Source organism: Nomascus leucogenys, chromosome 18, assembly GCF_006542625.1.
Source record: "Nomascus leucogenys isolate Asia chromosome 18, Asia_NLE_v1, whole genome shotgun sequence".
In the NCBI taxonomy this organism is placed as follows: Eukaryota; Metazoa; Chordata; class Mammalia; order Primates; family Hylobatidae; genus Nomascus; species Nomascus leucogenys.
Window position 1 is genome coordinate 81,433,266 of NC_044398.1, and position 21,261 is coordinate 81,454,526.

Sequence of the window (21,261 nt, forward strand, 5' to 3'; positions counted from 1 at the left end):
GGAAAGGGAGAGAGAGGCTAGAAGGCATGTTGCCAGCTCTTCTTAAAAAAAAAAAAAATGTTAAGCCAATGTTGCATGGGTCTCTTTTTACTTCTGTGTCTCTCAGTAAGAATACTGTCTTTGAGTTAATGGTTTTTTGCTTGTCTGTTTTGAGACAGGGTCTTACTCTGTCTCTCAGGCTGGAGTGCAGTGGCGTGATCATGGCTTTCTGCAGCCTCAACGTCCCAGGCGCAAACGATCCTCCCACCCCTGTCTCCCAGCTAATTTTTTTCAAAAAAAATTTTTTTTTTTGTAGAGACTGGATCTTGCTATATTTCCCAGGCTGGTCTCGAACTCGTGGACTCAGACTCCTGAGCCTCTCAAAGTACTGTGATTATAGGCATGAGCCATCAAGCCTGGCCAGACTTAATGTAAAATACAAGTAAAAGTAGGCTTAGTTAAATAGGTAGTTTACAATTATTTGATACTTTTGAGGTACTAATTGAGCACAGTGGTGGTATTTGTTGGATGTATCACTTTTAAAGATAAGTTGTTGAGTGTTTTAAAACTGTTTTTAGGAATCATGCAGTTGCAATGCTAGGCTTTATCATATGAGGTGTAGTGTGCTTTCATGTAGGTGCATGTTGAGATGCTAGATATGTACTCCTACATAATTACAGCACTTTCATTATAGAGGGCCTGTTTTTGTGTGTGTGTGTGTGTAAGATTTCCTAAAATTTTTTAAAATAATGGCAATTTGATACATTAAAATATGTAAGCCACCTTTCTGTACTTAAGGGCTTAAAAAAATCACTTTACCCTTTTTCTTCATCTTTGAAAATAAGTATGGCCTTATAAAATTTTAACCCAATTTTATACCACTTAAATTTTCTTTTCAGGATTGGGTGCTATGTGTGAACCAGCAGATGTGAGCCTGTTTTAGAATCAAGTAGCTGTATGTCTTTGGGCAGTTCATTTAGACGTGTGCTGCTCTTTTTTATTTGTAGAGCTGAAAGTATTATTCCCATTATGATAGCCCCCAAGGTGGTTGAATCTAACAAGGCATGATGAATGGGAATTAATCTTCCCCATTCTCCTCTGCTAACTTCACATGTTATGTTAGGTTACGCTTCTAACAAATATTGGCTGTTAAATCTGTTAATTAATTTCTACATATATACTACTGGTAGAGTATCCAACTTTTAAATAAAAAAATTTTTTTTTTTTACGGACAGGGTCTTGCTCTGTTACCCAGGCTGGAGTACAGTGGTGCAATCTTAGCTCACTGCAGCACAGAACTCCTGGGGTCAAGTGATCTTCCTTAGCTTCCTGGATAGCTAGGACTACAGGCATGCACCACCATGCCAGGCTAATTAAAAAAAATTTTTTTGTGGGTATTGGGTCTTGCTATGTTGCCTAGGCGTGATCTTGAACTCCTAGTCTCAACTGATCCTCCTGCCTGAGCCTCCAAAAGTGTTGGGATTACAGGTGTGAGCCATGGTGCCTGGCCCCAACTTTTTAATTATGTATATTGAGCTGTTAGAATTCTATGAAATAAAAATAAGTGACTAGAAATTTTGTACTAATAAAATATTCTTTTGTTAAAATTTTTGCTTTTAAAATATTATGGTAGAAAAGGAACCAGTGATTTACTTGCTTGGGACCCCCTATTTGGACCATCTCTTGATTCATCTTCTTCATCTTCACTAACTTCATCATCATCAGGTAAATATATATATGTATATATGTATTTTTTTAAATATAAAGAATACTTTAGTTGCTTTTTCTCATTCACTTTTTGTGCATTGTACTTAATGATCAAAATTTCTAAAAATTTGTCCTCTGTATTGCCAAATAAAAGTGATTTTATTCTGGTTTTGTTCTCTTAGATACTCTATGATTTAAACAATAAAAATTGGTAAAATACTAAGTGTTTTTTTAAATTGGCATGTTATTTCTAGGCATTTCATATCATTATCCAAATAATAATTCTTAGTGTTTATAGATAATTCAAATACAAAATATATATCAATGTAACCAGTTCTTTCTTGATGGAAGTTTAAGTTGCATCTAATTTTCTAGTATTATGAACATCCATAGAAATAACATATTTTGTGCATATGTCTTATAATATGCTTGTAATAATTTATCAATTTAAAATTTATGGCTTACAAGATGATGTCCATGATACTTATTGCCAAACTGCTTTCTAGAAAGGCTTTAACACTTCCCAAGCAGTTTACGAAAGAAGTTGATAAATGTTTTTTAGTTGTTTTGGCAAGAATATATGAAGTTTCTCTTTTCATTAGTCAAAAAGCGGGCACCAAAAATGTATGTTTAATAAAATCACTGCTTGTTCAAAACAAGAAAATAAAATCAATTTTATTTGATCTTCTACCCTCTTCTCTGGGACTTCAGAATTGCCATCCAGTATTTGGGGTTAAGGAAGCGCTGGAATCATGCGGGAGGAACTTAAATCTGTCTAGTTCATGCTAGGTCACTTTGTTAGAATGGGCCACACATTCTATTTAATTTCACCACAGTAACAGCAGCATGAGTTGTTTTTATTGTCCCTGTTTTATAGATGAAAAAAGTAAAGCTCAGAGATAATAAGTAACTTCTCCAAGATTATATAGCTAGTAAATGATGAAGACAAGTTTCAAACCTGGCTCTTACTTATTCTAAAACCATCGTTCTATCTATCACACTTTGGCAGATTAACAGCAACAACAAAAAAGCCATGTTGAAATATCTTACTATTAAAAATTAAATATTGGTTTTTCAAATTAGACTGTTTAGAGACAAAATATTTTTAAAAGATACTATAAGTGGATTATAAGAAACCTTAATCCTAAACACTAAATGCTATTTGACCTTTTGAAGGGAAGGTAATCTGCACTTAATACTTGTAAAACAGCAAGAAACAGTCAATAGATAGTTGAACATAATCTGAAGTGGCTTTATAGCCTTTCTCATTGAGCATTTGTTACTATTTAGTATTATAAAATTAACCTTATATATATTATATAAGGAAAGTAATTGTACAGGAAAATCTGATGTTGTTGCCAAATCTCTCTTTTGTTTAGTAAAAATATCAGAATGGTGTTTTGTGTTTAGAATGAGGAGTTCTCAGCAGTATTTTCGAATTTTGTTAACATCCCCTTATGAATTATTAAAGTCTTTAATAAAATTTTTCAAATTGGTATCACAGAGGTTTTATTTATATAGAAATTTCTTCATAATTCTGCTCATTGTTTCTTGATAGTTTCTCTAGTACAGTCTCTTTCTTTTTATAAAAGTACTCTTCCTTCCTTTTGCTACCTGTCTAAAGAGTGTTTGGCTCATATCACCATCACTTCAGGTAAAAAATGGTTCGTTTTCATTTAGTGGTCATTGATGTTTGACCATTAGGAAGTGATAAAATATTTATTAACTTTTTGCTGGTTTTAAAATTCACTTCAGTATGCATTTTTAAATCTTCCTATATAATATGAAAAGTAATGTTGTAAGTTTTGCCTTTCAAAAAAAAGTTAGTGATGCTCAAAAGAGATAGTTATCCTGTTATATAGTAGTTACTATTAAGTCTTCACTTGAACAGAATATAATTGATCAAACTAATTAATTGTAATTGCGATTCTCCTGTTTTACAAAACTGGCCCTAAGTGAAGTTACGAAATAGGCATCTTATCTTAAATTTTTATTTCACTTATTTTTATTGTTTTCTTGGTACTCGCTAGTTACAACAAGTCTTAAACTTTGTCCTACCATTCTTTGCATTGCGCTTCTCTCCCATCTTAACATCCTCTACCCAGGTACCCATTTTAACATTTTAGCAAGGTCCAGGTTGTGAGATCATTCTGTGCTCTCCTGTGTGTCTTTCAGAATCTTAATTCATCACTGACCTCATCTTAAAGCAGGCTAAAAAATAATTTCAGTCAATCAGTTAATAACTGATAGTTAAGAATCCCAGTGTTGTTACATGTTTTAAAATGTTGATTAGGGCTTGGCTGAAAAGTAGTTTCAGTTGCATCTTATACTATGTAGACTATAAATAAGCATTCATGTTTATGTCAGATATGAATATATAAAAACATCGATATGTGTATTTTTAAAAATTTAACATAAATATCTTACACCTACCTCCCCTTTGTTAAGTGCCAATGTAGACTACTTTATCTGCTTATGAATTAATTGAACTCTTGTGCTCGCAAAAAAAAAAAAATGCTTAAAATTATTTTTTGAAAAACATTGGGCTGTTTTTAAATATTAACTCGAACACTGATGTAGTCCAATGTACTTCCTGGGGCAGTTTTATCACTGGACAGTGATGAACTTTGTTGAGTACCACACATACACGGCATTATTGCTTTGCTACCTTGTCGAATCTTTTTAGATCTTGTACTGACTATAAATAGTTACCTTTGCTCCTCTGGGAAAACAGGAATAACTCTGACTTTATATAATTTTGGACCTTCAGTTTTTCATATGCATTTTAAGTTTCTAATGGACATACTTGTTTTCTTCAGTTAATGTAGTTTGAACTTACGCTCTTCTTCCGTGTGTTGTTATTAAATTTTCTAGTTTCAAATAATTAAAACAAGATAACTATTTGGTTATATGGATTTATGTTTAATTCTAGAATTTTCCTGTTGCTTCTAGGTTTTTGTTTTCTTCTTATTCATCTGACCTTATAGAGCACAGTAGGAACTTCACTTCCTTTCTCACTGATTTGCCTGGGTGTGTGATAATTGAAAATTTACTTGAAACCCAGTCAGATTCTGAGTCTAGAAAGTCCATCACCAGACTTTTCCCCCAAATCTCTACTTTTTTCTGCTGTAACAGCACCACTAGAGAGCACAGATAAAGTTCCTTTTGCTTCATGGCTACAAAGTCAGTGGATTTTCTTACTGATGAACTTGTTACAATTAATAGCTCCAGTGCTGCTCAGAAGACATTCCAGAGATTGCATTGTAAAGCTGAAAATACTTGTAGGTTTCCTAATGCTTTGGATGGGATTTCTTCCAACAGCTGCATCTCTGAGGATCACAATGACCTTTGCCTAATATTACATGTTTTGAAAATGTACCTACAGAAGCAGCTAACAGTGCTGCTGCTATTTCTTCTACATCATCATTATTGCTTCTAGATTCTAGATTAGTTTCCACTTTTGTTCAGATAAAGAATGGTATGACAAGCATGCTTTGTCTATTCACTTTAGTTAATGTCTGAGGGCAGATACAGAGTAGCCCTTATCGCCTATGTTTTTTTATACTTCACAGGTCAATTCATATTTCTTGAAACACTGCTTCTAATAGAAATTTGTAGCAGTGAGCTCCACCCCACCATCAGCAAAAAAATAAAACACATGGAATACTATGCAGCCATAAAAAATGATGAGTTCGTGTCCTTTGTAGGGACATGGATGAAACTGGAAAACATCATTCTCAGTAAACTATCGCAAGGACAAAAAACCAAACACCGCATGTTCTCTCTCATAGGTGGGAATTGAACAATGAGATCTCATGGACACAGGAAGGGGAACATCACACTCCGGTTACTGTTGTGGGGTGGGGGGAGGGGGGAGGGACAGCATTAGGAGATACACCTAATGCTAAATGACGAGTTAATGGGTGCAGGAAATCAACATGGCACATGGATACATATGTAACAAACCAGCACATTGTGCACATGTACCCTAAAACCCTAAAGTATAATAAAAAAAAAAATGAATAAAAATAAAAATAAAACTACAAAAATAAAAATAAAAAAAAAATAAAAAAAAAAATAAAACACAGGACACTGAAGAAAGTGAACAATTGCAGTTATCTCCCTCAGAAGCTTCTAGAAGCAGTGCCTAATTGACCTATGCAGATATAATATAGATTCATTTATAAACAGTGGTGTTAATAAGTATTGTTACTAGCTTTTCTCGAAAAGCAAATTTTGAACTGAACTTAATACTTCTACTGGGCTTGGTTTGAGTCAATCTAAATGCCATTTGGACAGACCACTTGATCAGTAATAAATACCTCTGCTGTGTAAACTCTCTCACAAGTTTGAAATAACTTAACATAGGCTAGTGCCAGTTTCATTGATAATGAACATATCTTTAAAGTAGGTATGTAATACACAGGGAGGTGTTATGGACTTCAGATTTTGGTGCACATTTCTTCCAGTGTACAGCTTCAAGTGTGAGTGCAGCATGAAAGAACTGGTACTGACTGGAAAAAGACAGTGGCCTCAGAATCTAAGCTTGATTTACCAGCTTTTTTGTTTTCCTTAAGCAACCTGAACAGCGTTTGCATCTTTTATCTCTTAATATGGTATACTTTCTAAGTGATTCCCTACGTCCCATGCATGTACAACTTTCAATCCATGTGACTACCTTTTTCTTTAGATCTCTTCCTACTACCTCTGTGCGCCTTCCTTTCATGCCTCCTTGATTCCTCCATTGATGATTAAAGGCCTTTAGCTTTGCAGTTTATTTCCCCATTTGTATACTTAGGCCCACTTATATATTTTTAATTTTATACATCTCTAAACTTTGAAAACATGCTGAATATGTTTCTTCCCACCCATTATATTTTTCAGTCTCTGAATTATAGCCTGTATTTTAGTGTGAACCAAAGGGCTTTGAAAATCATTTAAGTTAATTTATTAATGATTAGTAAACATGATTTTAAAGAAGGTTTAAACCTATTTACTGCCATTTTTTTTACTCCTGCTTTGATTATGCTAATACATTTGTAACTTTTGATGATGTATACATGACATTTATCCAGTAATTTACATTGTGATGAGATTAAGAATACTAATATTTCTGATTTGTAAAATTAGCAAATGGCATTGAAAAACTCAACACTAAATTTATATAGGACTTAGGAACAAGTTAAGATATTATTTTGAACACTTACCAAAGTTAATTGTAATGATTTGGGGAATTTTTTTTTTAGTAAACTAACAGAATATCTGATTATCTCAAATAATGTTACCCCCTAAAATGTTACAATGTGGTTCAACTTAAAAGGCAAATTTAACAATTTTAATTAAGGTAAGTATTTTATTTAGAGTTTACAATATTATTCTGGAGGTACAGCTTCAAAGGCTTGGTCTCGAATTACTATCTGTAAAATAGATGTATTGGCAATAAACAAATGACCTTTGGCCTTAAATTGATTTGTTCTCATCAGCTAATGTATCAGATTTAATTTTTATATGTATAGATAATTGAAACAGGAATAAAACTTATATGTGTCAGTTACTGAAAGGTTAACTTTTTTTCAGGAATATTACTGGTCACTTCAAAATAAAGCGTATTTGGTAGATTCCCAATATTTCAACATCCATAATTACATCTAAAAAAAGAGCCTCCTGAAAAATGAGCTTTGATTACCAACAGTTTCTTTATAATAGAATGTCTTTATGTAAGGATTGCTACATACTAATGATTTTCTTCAAATTCTCTTTTTCCCCTCAACCAGCCAGACCCACAACTCCTCTTTCTGTAGGCACCATTGTCCCACCTCCGAGGCCTGCTTCCAGACCAAAGCTTACTTCAGGCAAACTCAGTGGGATTAATGAAATAGTATGTACTCAGGTTTTTTAAAAATTATATAACTGTTTTGATTTAAGATGCAAATGATATTTTTCTATATGCCCTTTTACAGTTAATTGCTTGAAGTTTTCTACCCATGTCCTCACAGTATAGAAAAATTTTCCCAGCTAATGCGTCCTTTACTCTTCCTTGTTATCACAGTGGTCATACCTGTGAGACACGACATTGTCCAGGAGGAAAGAGATTTCCTGAGAAAATTGGCACATTATAAAAATACCATTCAGTATCCATTGTCTCACAATAAAGAAGCGGTTTTCATATAATTCTACTTAAAGTCAAATGTTAAGGAAATAAATGGTGGCTTGTTCTCAGACCTTAAAAGTATACTGCAAGGAGGATTATGGAAGGCATCTAGCTCAGCATTTAAAATTTTTCACATAAGGAAACTGGAGTCCACGTCGTCCAGTTGACTTATAAAAGTACATGCATGGGTGGGAAAGCATTGGTTTTTAAAAGTCATCAGATAGAGAAAATCTATAGACTTTATTCAGTGAGGCTCTCCCAGTCTATTTGCCTTTGATCTGGTTTGCTTTGCTTCGTCTTCTACACTAATTGCCAGTTTAATTACCAGAATTAAATTTCTAAGTCCAGTTTAATCTTTTTTCCCTTGATACACATTTCCAGTGGTTTCTCAGTCTGTGTGGTTAAATGTTTTAGCTGAATGTACAAGAGTCTTTATAAAGCTGCCTCAACAACCTATGTTACCAGACTGTCCATCTTTCTCTCCCTTTCAACCTAGGTTCCAGCCACTTGAGACTTTTCAGTGTTCCTTAAACACATCATGGTCTTTTACATGTCCGTGTCTTCTTCCTGTGCTCTATCTCAAATGCCCCTCAGTTTTCTGTGTCACAAATTGACCTCTTTCTTTAAGACCTAGCTAAATATCACCACCTAGGCAAAACCCTCTTTGATCATTCCTTCACTTCTCTTCCTATATCCAGATACTTTGCTTATATTTTTGTTAGTTCATATATCACCTTGTATGTACTTTTTGTGTGTGTGTTACCCTTACTGGGCTATGCCTTCATCAGTCTCATATCCTCAGTACTTTGCATGATGCCTGTTGGGTGGTACACAGTTATGAAATGTTCAGTGAATATATCGAAAAGCTTCGGCACCAAGTATTGAAATGGTGATATCTTTCTTTTCCAAATGAACACTTAGTGGAAGTAAAATGAAAGACTAGGTACAAGCTGCCAAGGAGAAGGTTATTATTTAAGTAATATAGAAATTACTACATTTTAAAATACTTCATTCTCTTTTTTAAATCAAGTTATGACTAGAACTTTAAGTACATTTTAATAAATTGATTTTTTTCCTGATTGTAAAAATAGTAAATGATCATGTTATAAAATTTGGAAAACAGAAAAAGCAGAGAAGGAAAATTATAAATTTCCTCTGTATTTCACCACCCAAAGATAACTTACCACTGTTAACATTTTTTGGAATGCATAAGTGTTTATCCAGAGGCAGTAAAATATAGTTAAAAGTACAAGCTTATTAGCCATGTATTAGCAGAGCAACATTAAGCAGTTATTTAATCAGAGTTTTGTTGCCTCATGGATAAAATATGTGTAATGATATTAGGTTGTGAGACTTAAATGAGTTAATACATGTAAAACAGAACATTGTTGAATGCAAATAGTTGCTCAAAAAATTATTGATATAGGCATATTTTTAAATAAAGTCATACTTTACATATTTCTAATTTGTTTTCTACTTGCAAATATCTTTCTATATAATGAATTATTCTTTGATTATAATTTTATTTATAGAATTAGGGGATACAAGTGCAGATTTCTTACATGTATATATTGCATACTGGCAGAATCTGGGCTTTTGGTGTACCCCTTAACTGAGTAGTGAATATTGTACCCAACAGATAATTTTTCTACCCTTACCCTTTTCCCATCCTCCCACCTTTTGTAGTCTTCACTCTCTGTTATTCCTCTGTATATGTCCATGTGTAACCTTTGTTTAGCTCCCACTTATAAGTGAGAATATGAGGTATTTGACTTTCTGAGTTATTTCACTCAGGATAATGGCCTCCAGTTCCATCCATGTTGCTAAATGAATTATTTTTATTTCATAGTCTTCAAGCTTCTTTAAAGTGATAGAATCTTTTGCCAAATAACTTTAAATTGTAAGTATTAATATATTAAAATAAAGTGGGACTCATAGTTGAATCCTTCACATCATCCCCCTATCACCATAAACCACCCTCTCCCCATCCTTGAGAGCCTTCTAGAAACCACCCTCTGAGCTTCAGGGAGCACTATTTTAAGTGGCTACAGAGTAGTTCAATGTATGAGTGCTCTGTCTTCTATGCTGTTGTCGGAATTAAATTTCTAAAAGTTTTCAGAAATTTATTTGACATTTAGTTCCATGTTTCTGTTATTATAAACGATGTCTTAATGACTATCCTTATGGTTTCTTAGCATTCATTTTTTTAATAAAAAATTTTAAAAGTGCAATTTATGAACTAAACTGTATGTACATTTTTAAGACTCTTGATAATTATTTCTGTATCGCCCACCGGAGAGAGTATGTTGATTTAAGTTTTCTCCAGCTGTACATTGGAGTGCCTTTTCTTTTTTTTTTTTTTGCATGCTCATATGTGCATTTTTCTGGAGAGAGCTCATAGCTTTCACCAGATGCTCAAAGGAGTCTATAACCACATCCTCCCTACCTGCTGAAAGAACCACTCATTGTTCTAGAGCAGGGGCACCCAACGTGCAGTACCAGATCAGTAGCATTAGCATCACCAGGGAATTTGGTAGAAATAGTTTCTCTGGCTCCACCCCAGGCAAATTGGAAATTCAGGGGAGGGGCCCAGCAACTGTGTGTTATTAACAAGCCCTCCATGCGATTCTGATGCCTGCTAATGTTTCAGAAACATTGTTTTAAAGCAATGCCGTCCAATAGAAATATAATACAAGCAACATATAATTTAAAATTTTCTAGTAGCCACATAGAAAAACAATGGAATTCATTGTAATATATTTATCTGCTATATAAAAATATTATTTTAACACATTCAATATGAAAATTAATGAGATTTTACATTCCTTTTGTGTATATGCTGTGTCTTCAAAATTTGCTCTGTACGTTATAGCACATCTCAATTTGGACTAGTCACATTTCACGTGCTATTGGCCACTGTAGTAGATAGCATAATTCTAAAATTAGAGAAAACCACTTGAGAAACGAGCTGTTTTTTCCTTTTCCTAAAAAAAATAAAAAAGGCAGTCACATTATGTTGGCCTTGAGGTTATGTTGCCATAGGAGAAATGTCCCACAGTAGTTATCTCAAGACTTTTTCCAAGCTTGTAAGTTTCAGACTAGGTGTTGATCAGTATCTGCTCACCCCAATGTCCTGCACCACCTTGGTCTGCATATATACACAGCTGCATTTTTGGCATCCTGCTGAGTTTTTTCAACCTATTGTCCATCATAATGAGTCATCAAAAAGCTGTACTCTGGAAAAAATAGTTAAATGGGTAGGGGGTTACAAATTGTAAAACACTTTTTGCAGTAAAATGACAGTTTTATTAAAATGTGTATCTGTAAGTTTATATTCATGCAATGAAGAATTGCCTGGTGTATGAATGCAAGTAGGGTTTTGTTTTTGCCTTTTTTTCATGTTCCTCAAATAACTGAGGACAGTTACCTTTCTTGCTCACAGCTTTGTATCTGGTACCTCATCCAGGGTCAGACACATAGTAGGCACTAAATAAATATCTATTTGCCTAATGCTTTTATAAGCAGGAAAAGGCTTTTGTTTTTTTTTTAAATGAAGACAAATATGCCTATTTTTTAAGAAAGCAAAACACCTCAGGAAGTGTTGCTAATGAATTATTGGTACAGTTAGGAATTTGGAAGGAAAAGAATCTGTTCACAAAAGTAAAAGATAAATGAATTGGAGTTATATTTTTTATATTTGTTTTATGTTTAATTAGAAAATTGGGAAGACAACAGAATTGAGTCTCTCAATGGAGTGAGTTTTCTCAGTGAGGAAGCATTACAAGGAATTACTGAGGAAAATGTGAACAGATTTGTAAACACCAAAAGTGTAAAGGACAAACAATATTTAAGGAGGAAAATATTTGCAAGAAAATAAGGCAAAGGCTTGGTGAAAGCTCAGATAATACTAAAACCTCCCCAAATTACATCAATCCATTCATAAAAGTGAAGGTTTTATTTTTATTTCCTATATTAGCTAGAAAAAAATTTTAATCCCTTTTTCTTCTTCTGTGACTCATCCATTTGTTTCTGGCAAGGGTGTAGAGAAATAATTTTCTTATATTTATAGTCCGGTAAAGTGAATAACCCTTTTGGGAAGCAGTTTGGGAAGAACGTTTATACTATTTAAACTAATTTAACTTCTGAGAATCTGTCTTAAACATACTTTTTTAAATACAGAAAAAATTTTATGCACAAAGACCTTTTTTACAGCATTATTTCAAAATAACCTTTTCAGGCTTTAGTATGTTCTTAAAAATGATTTGATATATGGCATCTCTGATACTAAGTTACAAGAAACTCACACAGTAAATTTGGTTTGGTATGTTAAATTTACCTGATACTTAAAAATCTTCTCTAACAAGAGAGGTATTGTTTTAGCATTTTGATAAATAACTTTTTGTTTTTAAGCCCAGGCCATTCAGCCCACCTGTAACTTCTAACACCAGCCCACCTCCTGCTGCACCATTAGCCCGGGCAGAAAGTTCTTCTTCTATCTCATCATCTGCTTCATTGAGTGCTGCCAATACTCCAACAGTAGGTAAGTGATTATCATCAATTACATGTGAAATGTAGTGTACAAAGTATATGTATGCTAAATATGTATATATTTTTAAATGGGCTAATGAAGAATTTAACATTATAAATTTTGTTTTTCTGAAAACACACCTGGAATTTATTAACCTGTCCATGCTTTGCTTTTCTGTTTCACAGTCTGTTATCTGGATAGAAGAATTTTAACTGTGGTTAGCACTGTTAAGAATGAGTTAAATTTATAAATTGCTGATCAATATAAATAGTTGAAGGCAAAACAAAATGCAGTTCTTCCTACTGTGAACTGATAGTTGCATTTCTAAGTTTATGTTTTAAAAACAATAGTGTTTTGAAAATGATTGAATGAAAGAAAACAATTTGTGCTTGCAGCGAATTATATTTTTCCACAAGAATTTCAAGACTTAAAAATAGCTCTTAGGGAAGTGGTCCCCAACCTTTGGCACCAGGGACTGGTTTTGTGGAAGACAATTTTTTCCATGGACTGGGGTCAAGGGAATGGTTTCAGGATGATTCAAGTGCATTACATTTATTGTGCACTTTATTTCTATTATTACATTGTAATATATAATGAAATAATTATATAACTCACCATAGTGTAGAATCAGTGGGAGCCCTGAGCTTGTTGTCTTGCAAGTAGTCAGTCCTATTTGGGGGTGATGGGAAACAATGGCAGATCATCAGGCATTAGATTCTCATAAGAGTGCGCAACCTAGATCCCTCACATGCACAGTTCACAATAGGGTTCTTGCTCCTATGAGAATCTAATGCTGCTGCCAATCTGACCGGAGGCAGAGCTCAGGCTGTAATTTGAGTGATGGGGTGGGGGGCGGTTTACTTTAAATACAGATGACACTCACATTCACCTCCTTCTGTGCAGCTGGGTACTAGACTGTGGCCTGGAGGTTGAGGATCCGTGAAGCATAGCTATATGAACCTAAACCTCACCAAACAAGTTCAGTATTTTACTACATCTAGACTTTGCTCAAGAGTTTTTTTGTCATCACTTCTACTCAGTTTTTTCTACAAATTCTCACCTTTTTCACCCATTGTTAGGATAATAAAGCACAAAGCCGCTTAGACAAAGCAGCTGTGTTGCAGGACATACAACTTCTCATAAAAATTGTAACTGTACTTATTGCTGCTGGTTTAAGTAGTGATGGGTTTATTCTTGATGATGCAAATCACTGATTTGCACTAACCGAGCACTAATTCAGTAATGGTCAAAGTGTGGTCCTTGGACCTGCAGCATCTGCATTACCTGGGTACTTCTTAGAAATGCAGACTTTTAAAATCAGAAACCCTGGGAGTGGAACTAACAATCGTTTAATAGGCATTCCAGGTGATTCTGATGCATGCTAAGTTTGATAACCACAGCCCTAATTAAGCTGATTTAATTCCAGTTGATTTGTCAAGGCTCACATAGGAGAAATGCAACTTGGTGTGGCCATTGTAAAAAGACGATAAGTAATATAGGCTAGAATGAAATATAAAATGGTTTGATTTCTAAATGTCTAAACATGATGTCACCATCTTATTACCTTTGTGAACACAGCATTTTTCCCATCTCTTAATTTTATGTAAACTGAATGTCTAATAAGTTTGCCCTTCTATTTGGTTTAATGAATACTTCATTTTTATTTTTTGTTTGTGTGATTTTAATTTTTTCCCACAGAATATATATTTTAGTCCTAAAAAACCTAACTGGAACCTACTAGAAAGCAGGCAGGTGGTCTGGGTAACCTTATTTCCACTTTAGGTTTTTTTTTTTTCTCATTATCTTTAGATTATTCAGGAGGTTTTTTGTTTGTGATGGAAACTTTAATTTCTATTGAATTGGTACATATTAGTTTATAGTTTGAGCCAGTGCTGGCAATAGGACAACCAAAAGCAGGTGACAGTGATAATACAGGCAAGGCAGGTTGTATGTGAATTTTATACAACAAAGATTTTAAAAATCTTCCTAAAAAGTTATCTTTCTTTGCCATGATTTTTCAACACTGTTTGGATTTAAGTTTCTGATTCTCCTTGTTTCTTGAAAATGTTTTCTTTTTCTGCATTATTTTGTTTTATTTAAATATAATAGATGATAATTTGATTGGGACACACTCTGAAATTGAAAAGCACTGTGAGGCGTCACCAGGTATTGTATCAGAAGCAAACATATGTGTTGACTAATGGTCCTTAAGTGTATCTAAAATATTTTGTTATCTAACTTTTCCTTTTCCAGAATTGTATGATGTCTCGGAAATCAAGAATTATGCTAAGATTAACTATTTCAGTTTTGTGCTAATTCCATCAAATTGCTGTACAGGATCCATTATATCAAATCCCCAACTTGCTGAATAAGATCCATTATATCAAATCCCCAACTATAAAAACACAATATTTTTGCATTTTCTTCTCTGCTTTCCTCAACTCAGCTTTAAGAAGTATCAATAAATCTTAATTCTAAAGCTATCAAAATCAGGTAAGAAGTGATCCAAAAAGAACTAAAAGGAATATGTCAGTTAAAAAAAAAGCCTTTAATACTTAAATTAGTAGAGCAAAGGCTGTCATATACAAAAAACATACAGATGAAGTTAGAAGCATGGAGATGATAGGAGATAGTAGGGAGTGGGTGTCTGTGTTTTATTTCTGAGCGGAAAGGAATTCTACATAAATATCCATTGATTGTTATAAGAAGGTATCCTATACCTGTTATGTACCTCAAGTTTATAAGCTCTCTACATTTTCAAAACATAAAATTATCTAAATATGTAACAAACCAAAATTAGAAACCACAATCTACCCTTATTAAGAGAATAAATTATTTCTAAGAAATTATTTATTTGGAATAATACAGTATAGTTTTAGACTTTTTAAAAGACTATTTAAATACATATTTCCTATTCATTTTTTGAAGTATCCATGTGCAATATGATCTTGAAAGAAAAACAAAAATAGCAAATATGAAAGGGAATATGCCAAATGTTAAGTGGGTTTTGAGTTTTTCTTCAACTTTCCAATACTTTTCTCTGCTTGCCAATATTTCAGTAATGGCATAATTTACAGGGAAGCAAGGCATAATAATTTACAGAGTCGTGTTATGTGCCCAGATTAGATTGTTGAAAAGAATATTTATGCAGGTTTCTTTTAATTTTTAGTGTCAAAGCAGTAGTAGACATTAATGTTACCATTAACTTTATATAAATATTCATTTGTGTGAGTTACTCGAGACTTTTTTTTTTTTTTTTTTTTTAATGAGACGGGGTCTCACTCCGTTGTCCAGACTGAAATTCAGGGATGTGATCATAGCTCACTATAAGCTCAAACTCCTGGGTTCAAGCAGTCCTCCCACCTCAGCCTCCCAAAGTACTGGAATTACAGGCGTGAGCCAGTACACCTGGTCAGGGAATATATTCATTTCATATTTAAGAGAGTATAATTTTAATAAAAGAGTATTACAATAACAAATGTTGGTGAGGATGTGGAGAAACTGGAACGCTTGTGCACTGTTGGTGAGAATGTAAAATGGTACACCTGCTGTGGAAAACAGTATGATTGTTCCTCAGAAAATGAGAAATGGAATTTACATATGATCCAGCAATTTTACTTCTGGGTATATACCCAAAAGAATTGAAAGCAGGACCTCAAAGAGATAGTTGTATACTCCTGTTCATAGCAGCACTATTCACAGCAGCCAAAAGGTAGAAGCAACCCATGTCCATTGTTGGATGAATGGACGAGCAAAATGTGGTATATGCATACAATAGAATATTATTCAGCCTTAAAAGGGAAGGAAATTCTAACATGCTATGATAACATGGCTGAACCTTGAAGACATTGTGCTAAGTTAAATACTGTATGCTTCCACTTACATGAGGTACTTAAAGAGTAGTCAAACTCATAGAGACGGCAAGTAGAATGGTGGTTGCCAGGGGCTGGGGAAACTGGTGGGAGTTGTTTCATGGGTATAGGGTTTCCGTTTTATAAGACGAAGAGAGTTATGGAGATGGATGATAGGGATTGTTGCACAGTGTTATGAATATATTTCATACCAGTGAACTGTATGCTTAAGAATAATTAAGATGGTAAGTTTTATGTTTATTTTACTACAGTTACAAAATTGGAGAGAAAAGATTATTACAGCCTTTGTCTTTTTAGAAAATATGTTTTCCTGAATTTCTGATGACCCTCTTGTTTAGAACAATATATTAGGGAAAAAAGTGGATTGAACTAAGTTAGATTTACAGTGAAGTTTTCCAGTGTACAAACATAAAGTTTTGTATTTATAATCAGTAAATTTATACTTAATCAGCTTTTTTTCACTTGATATTTTCTTGCATCCCAAAACTAATGACTCTTGATCAGGCCACTAGCTTTCACCTAACTGCTCTCACCTGATCCAAACTTGATTCCCTGCCAACAGTCATTTTTCCCTTCAATCTAGGATTTACTCTGTGTTCAGAGAGATCTTACTACATAAAAGCCTAATAATGTTTCTCTCAAACATTATCAGTGGTTTCTAGTGACAAAAGGATAAAATTAAAGGTCTTTCATACCCTAATATGGATCATGAGCACTTTTCCAGCCTCATCTTTGTGTCTTTTCATCACTCCAGCCTATCCCTCACAGTTTTTGTTTTGCTTCTGCTTTGCAAAACTAGTACGTGCTGGTGCTTCAAAAAGGCACCATTTTTTTTAATGTCCCCCTAGCACAGTGCCTGGCACATGTTAGTGGTTAATACATAGTAGCTGTTGTGATTTCGTGAATAACTTTTTAACTGTGAAGAACCTTCTAAATCCAAATTCCTTCAAAATCTAGAATACCAAGCCAACAGAGTATCTTTTTTCACTATTTGTAGCATCTCAGATTTAGTTGTGAGGCAGAAAAAGCCAGTACTGATTTTTATCAGAATTAATATTTACAGTATCTCAGAGGTAATTCAGTGTTTCACTACAGGAGTCGCATCTGAAATAAAAATGTCTGATGGCTGTTAATGTTGTGTAACATTTATATAAGAAAAGCATATATTCAAATTTCAGAGATAAGTGTTGACCTAGATTATTTATTTTTTTCTTTCACTAAGGATGAATAATTATAACAAACTCTCATATATTTTTATAAAATTGCATTTTATATATTAAATGCTCCCACTTTGGAAAATCAGTAGCAGTAGCAGTAAGGCACGCAGTGGTACGAAGAGTGCGTTTATGAAGAAAAAACAAAGGCAATGCACTATTTTGAGGGGATACTTCATTTACGTTAAATTTAAAACAATAAACAGAAACCTGAACACTTGCATAAATTTGTTTACATTTTAATTTTGCTCTGTAGACACTGATCTTTCTCTGACTCTAAAAGGTGTCTTATCTGAGTGAACTTTGGTCAGGGTTTTTTTTTTTTTAAATAATGTTATTAGTCAAATATTTATTAGTCAAATATTGAGGCAAAGTAATGTGGGAATACAATACAAGCATCAGACAAAAAGGAAGTTAAAGAGAATTATAATAATAATGAGTAGTGTATGAAACATTACTACTTGGACAGAAAAACTTAAATACAAAAATCCTAAATTGGCCTTAAATTATGCCCTGAATTATATGATTGATAGAACCTGGAGGAATTTGGTATTTGAATGTTTTTGAAGCTGTATTTTTGAAATTTTAGCTCTTTAGTCAAGGGCTTTTTTATTCTGACATTCCTTAACCATTCTGTCTTTCCATTTAAAAGAAATGTCTGTGTGACATGTCTTCCTGGGTTTTCTTTGTCCTTTGTATTCATGCTCCAATTTGTTTTATACTGTATTTCTTAGCCTCCAGATTTATCATGGGACATGACTGAAACCAGTGGTAGGGTCATTTGTGACAACCTAACAATGTGAATCTAACTATCTTGATATTTAATTTATGTCTTTCTGAAGGATTTAACAAGTTAATTGTATATATTCTAGGTGTGTCACGGGGTCCCAGCCCTGTCAGCCTTGGAAATCAGGATACCTTACCTGTGGCAGTCGCCCTTACAGAATCTGTTAATGCCTACTTTAAAGGAGCAGATCCCACCAAGTTAGTTTTTAAAATATATACATGTATGTATATGTATGTGTGTTGGGTGGAGGAGGCAATGGGGCTTGGTGGTAAATTTTAAGAATTACATTTTGATTCTGTGTAGATTACAGTTTTCTGTTGTTTATTTACCTGCTTTTTTGCTATCTAATATAGTCATTTGACAATTGCATTCAATGTACATTCATTCATCAAATACTTGAACACCTATTATTTCTAAGACTGTTACATGTGCACTGAGGATACTTTAGTAAACAAAAGAGTTCTCTCCTGAGCTTGCATTATAGTGAGGGAAAACTAAAAGAAACCGCTGTATTGGATATTGATATACACTATGAAGAAAAATAAACCAGGGTTAGAGGCTAGAGAAACATTAGATAGAGGGCTACTATTTTAGATAGAATGACCAGGGTGAACTTTTTTGAGGTTAATTTAAGCAGGTAGTTGAAAGACATGGAGGAGCAAGCCATGCAGATATCTGAGGAAAGTATTCCAGGAAGAGGGAACCAGTGAGTGTAAGATACCAAGGTAAAAGCATATTTGGTATATTCAAGAAACAGCAAGCAAAACCATGTCACTGAGTAGGAGTAAACAGGAGAGTACTTGAAGATGAGTCCGGAGAGGTATGAGACCAGGTTAGGCATTGTAGGCCATGATAAGGAATTTGGAATTTATTTTGAGTAACGTGGAAAGCCAGCGGAGGCTTTGAGCAGAGGAATGATGAAATTACATGTGTTTTCAGAGGAGCACTCTGATTGCTGTATGGAGAATAAACTGGGGGCAGAGGGTGCAGTAGGCAGTCAGAATAGATGCAGAGAGAAAGTTAGAAAATTAATTACGGAAGTCCAGGTGAGAGATAATGGTGGCTTGTATAAGGGTATTAGCAGAGCAGGTGATGAGTAGTAATGAGATTCTGAATGTATTTTGAAAACAGAATTGTCAAGATTTGTTGGAGGCAAAATGCTAAGTTTGAAGTTTAAGACATCTTAGTGGAAATGTTGAGTTGATACTTAGATACATGATTCTGGAGTTCAAGGAGCTGGAGATAAAATACTTGGTAGTGTAATTAGTTTGTAGATAATACTCAAAATTAGTGGCCTTAAGGAATAGACAGAAAAGAGATCTGAAAACTAAGTCTTGATTCCCTCCAGTGTTTAGAAAACAGGAAGATGAGAATGATCTAACAAAGGAATTTGAGAGAGCAAGCAGCAAGAGAGGTGAGGAGAGAACCAGTAGACCCGTGTCTAGAAACTAAGTGAATAAATCATTTCTTGAAGGCAGGTGTGAACCTGTATCTGATGCTGCTTGACAGGTCAAGAAAAATTGACCATTGACAATAATTGGTGACATTCACAAGAGAGATTTTAGTGGCATAGTGGAGATGAAAGTATGCTTTGAGAGTGTTCGGGAGCCAAAGGTGATGCAGTCTAGACAACTATATTTAGAGAGAACAAATCCAGTTATTTCAGGATGTTTTGCTCTAAGTGGGAGCAGAGAAATGGAATGGTAGCAGGAGTGAGGTGGTGGAATCAAAGGACGGTTTTATTTATTTTCATTTTTGTGTTTTTTAAAAGATGATATATATTTCAGCATGTCTGCATGCTAATGGGAAAGATCCAGTATTTACGGAAAAATAGGACTTGCAGAAAAAAGAGGGAACAATCACATGAATGAAGTCCTTCAGTATATAAGAGCAGATGAGTTCCAGTGCAGAATTGCTGGGATTGGCCTGAGGTGCAGAAATTGATTATCTATTGAAGCAGTATGGACTGCAGAAGATACGGACAAAAAGTTAGGTAGATTTACTAGTGAGAGTATGAGTAAGTTATTTTTTTATTTCCTCAGTAAAATTAAGAGCACCGTCATCAGCTAAGAGTTGGGGGAAGGACTATTGCAGGTTAGAGATAAAAGGGGAAGCTAGGAAAAGACCAAAAGAAGAATAAATAGATTTGGGAAATGTGGTAAGATTACCAAAGGGGTCCAGTTGTGAGTTTTGGCTATGTAGTTATATGTTTCAAAGGAAGAAAGACTAGAGGGTTGGAAGAAGCAATGAGGAGCAAGGGGGATAGCTACCATCACCATTGCCAGGCCAGTGCTTTTTGGGGTTTGGGAGGGAAAAATAGCGACAACTAGGTATAGCATTATGAGGAAAGCAATATCCTTCCAGGGAGGGAATGGTTATCACAAAAAAGTGAAGGAATATTATCAGTGTGCTTGCATTTGTGTTTAGAGTTTAATTCCAGGAAAAGATGATGCTAGATGAGTATACCATTTCATGTATATAATTTTTAAAAATTAAATTGAAAAAATAATTTATAGTTATGATAAAGGGTATAGATACACACATATATAGGTGCGTGTGTGTGTGTGTGCACACACGCACACGCATGCATGTGCCTTTTTAAGCCAAATACTCTTTAAATGGAGATTAGAGCATTTTATTTAAACATTTTTCAAAATCCCTGTTTTAGGTGTATTGTGAAAATCACTGGTGATATGACAATGTCATTTCCAAGTGGAATTATTAAAGTCTTCACCAGCAATCCAACTCCAGCTGTGTTGTGCTTCAGGGTGAAAAATATCAGCAGACTAGAGCAGATTCTTCCAAATGCACAGCTTGTGTTCAGGTTTGTGTACTTTTTGTTTTGAAGGTTGAAATTTCTTTTTAAGATTTTCTTTCCTACGGTGCACAGTGACTCACACCTGTAATCCCAGCAGTTTGGGAGGCTGAGGCAGGTGGATTGCTTGAGCCCAGGAGTTCGAAACCAGCCTGGGCAATGTGGCAAAACCCCATCTCTACCAAAAAAAAAAAAAAAAAAAACCAAG

At 34.2% G+C, this 21,261-nt stretch overlaps 1 protein-coding gene across 1 annotated transcript in view; it reads left to right on the plus strand.

Moving 5' to 3' along the window:
* The window catches only part of FCHO2 (FCH and mu domain containing endocytic adaptor 2), a 128,904-nt gene that overhangs the window by 95,220 nt on the left and 12,423 nt on the right, over window positions 1–21,261 (plus strand). Inside the window, exons 17-21 of the mRNA XM_030797619.1 lie at window positions 1,613–1,704; window positions 7,461–7,564; window positions 12,248–12,377; window positions 18,324–18,435; window positions 20,907–21,062. Of these exons, the coding sequence (XP_030653479.1) occupies window positions 1,613–1,704; window positions 7,461–7,564; window positions 12,248–12,377; window positions 18,324–18,435; window positions 20,907–21,062 (594 nt within the window). The remainder of the gene's footprint in view (window positions 1–1,612; window positions 1,705–7,460; window positions 7,565–12,247; window positions 12,378–18,323; window positions 18,436–20,906; window positions 21,063–21,261) is intronic.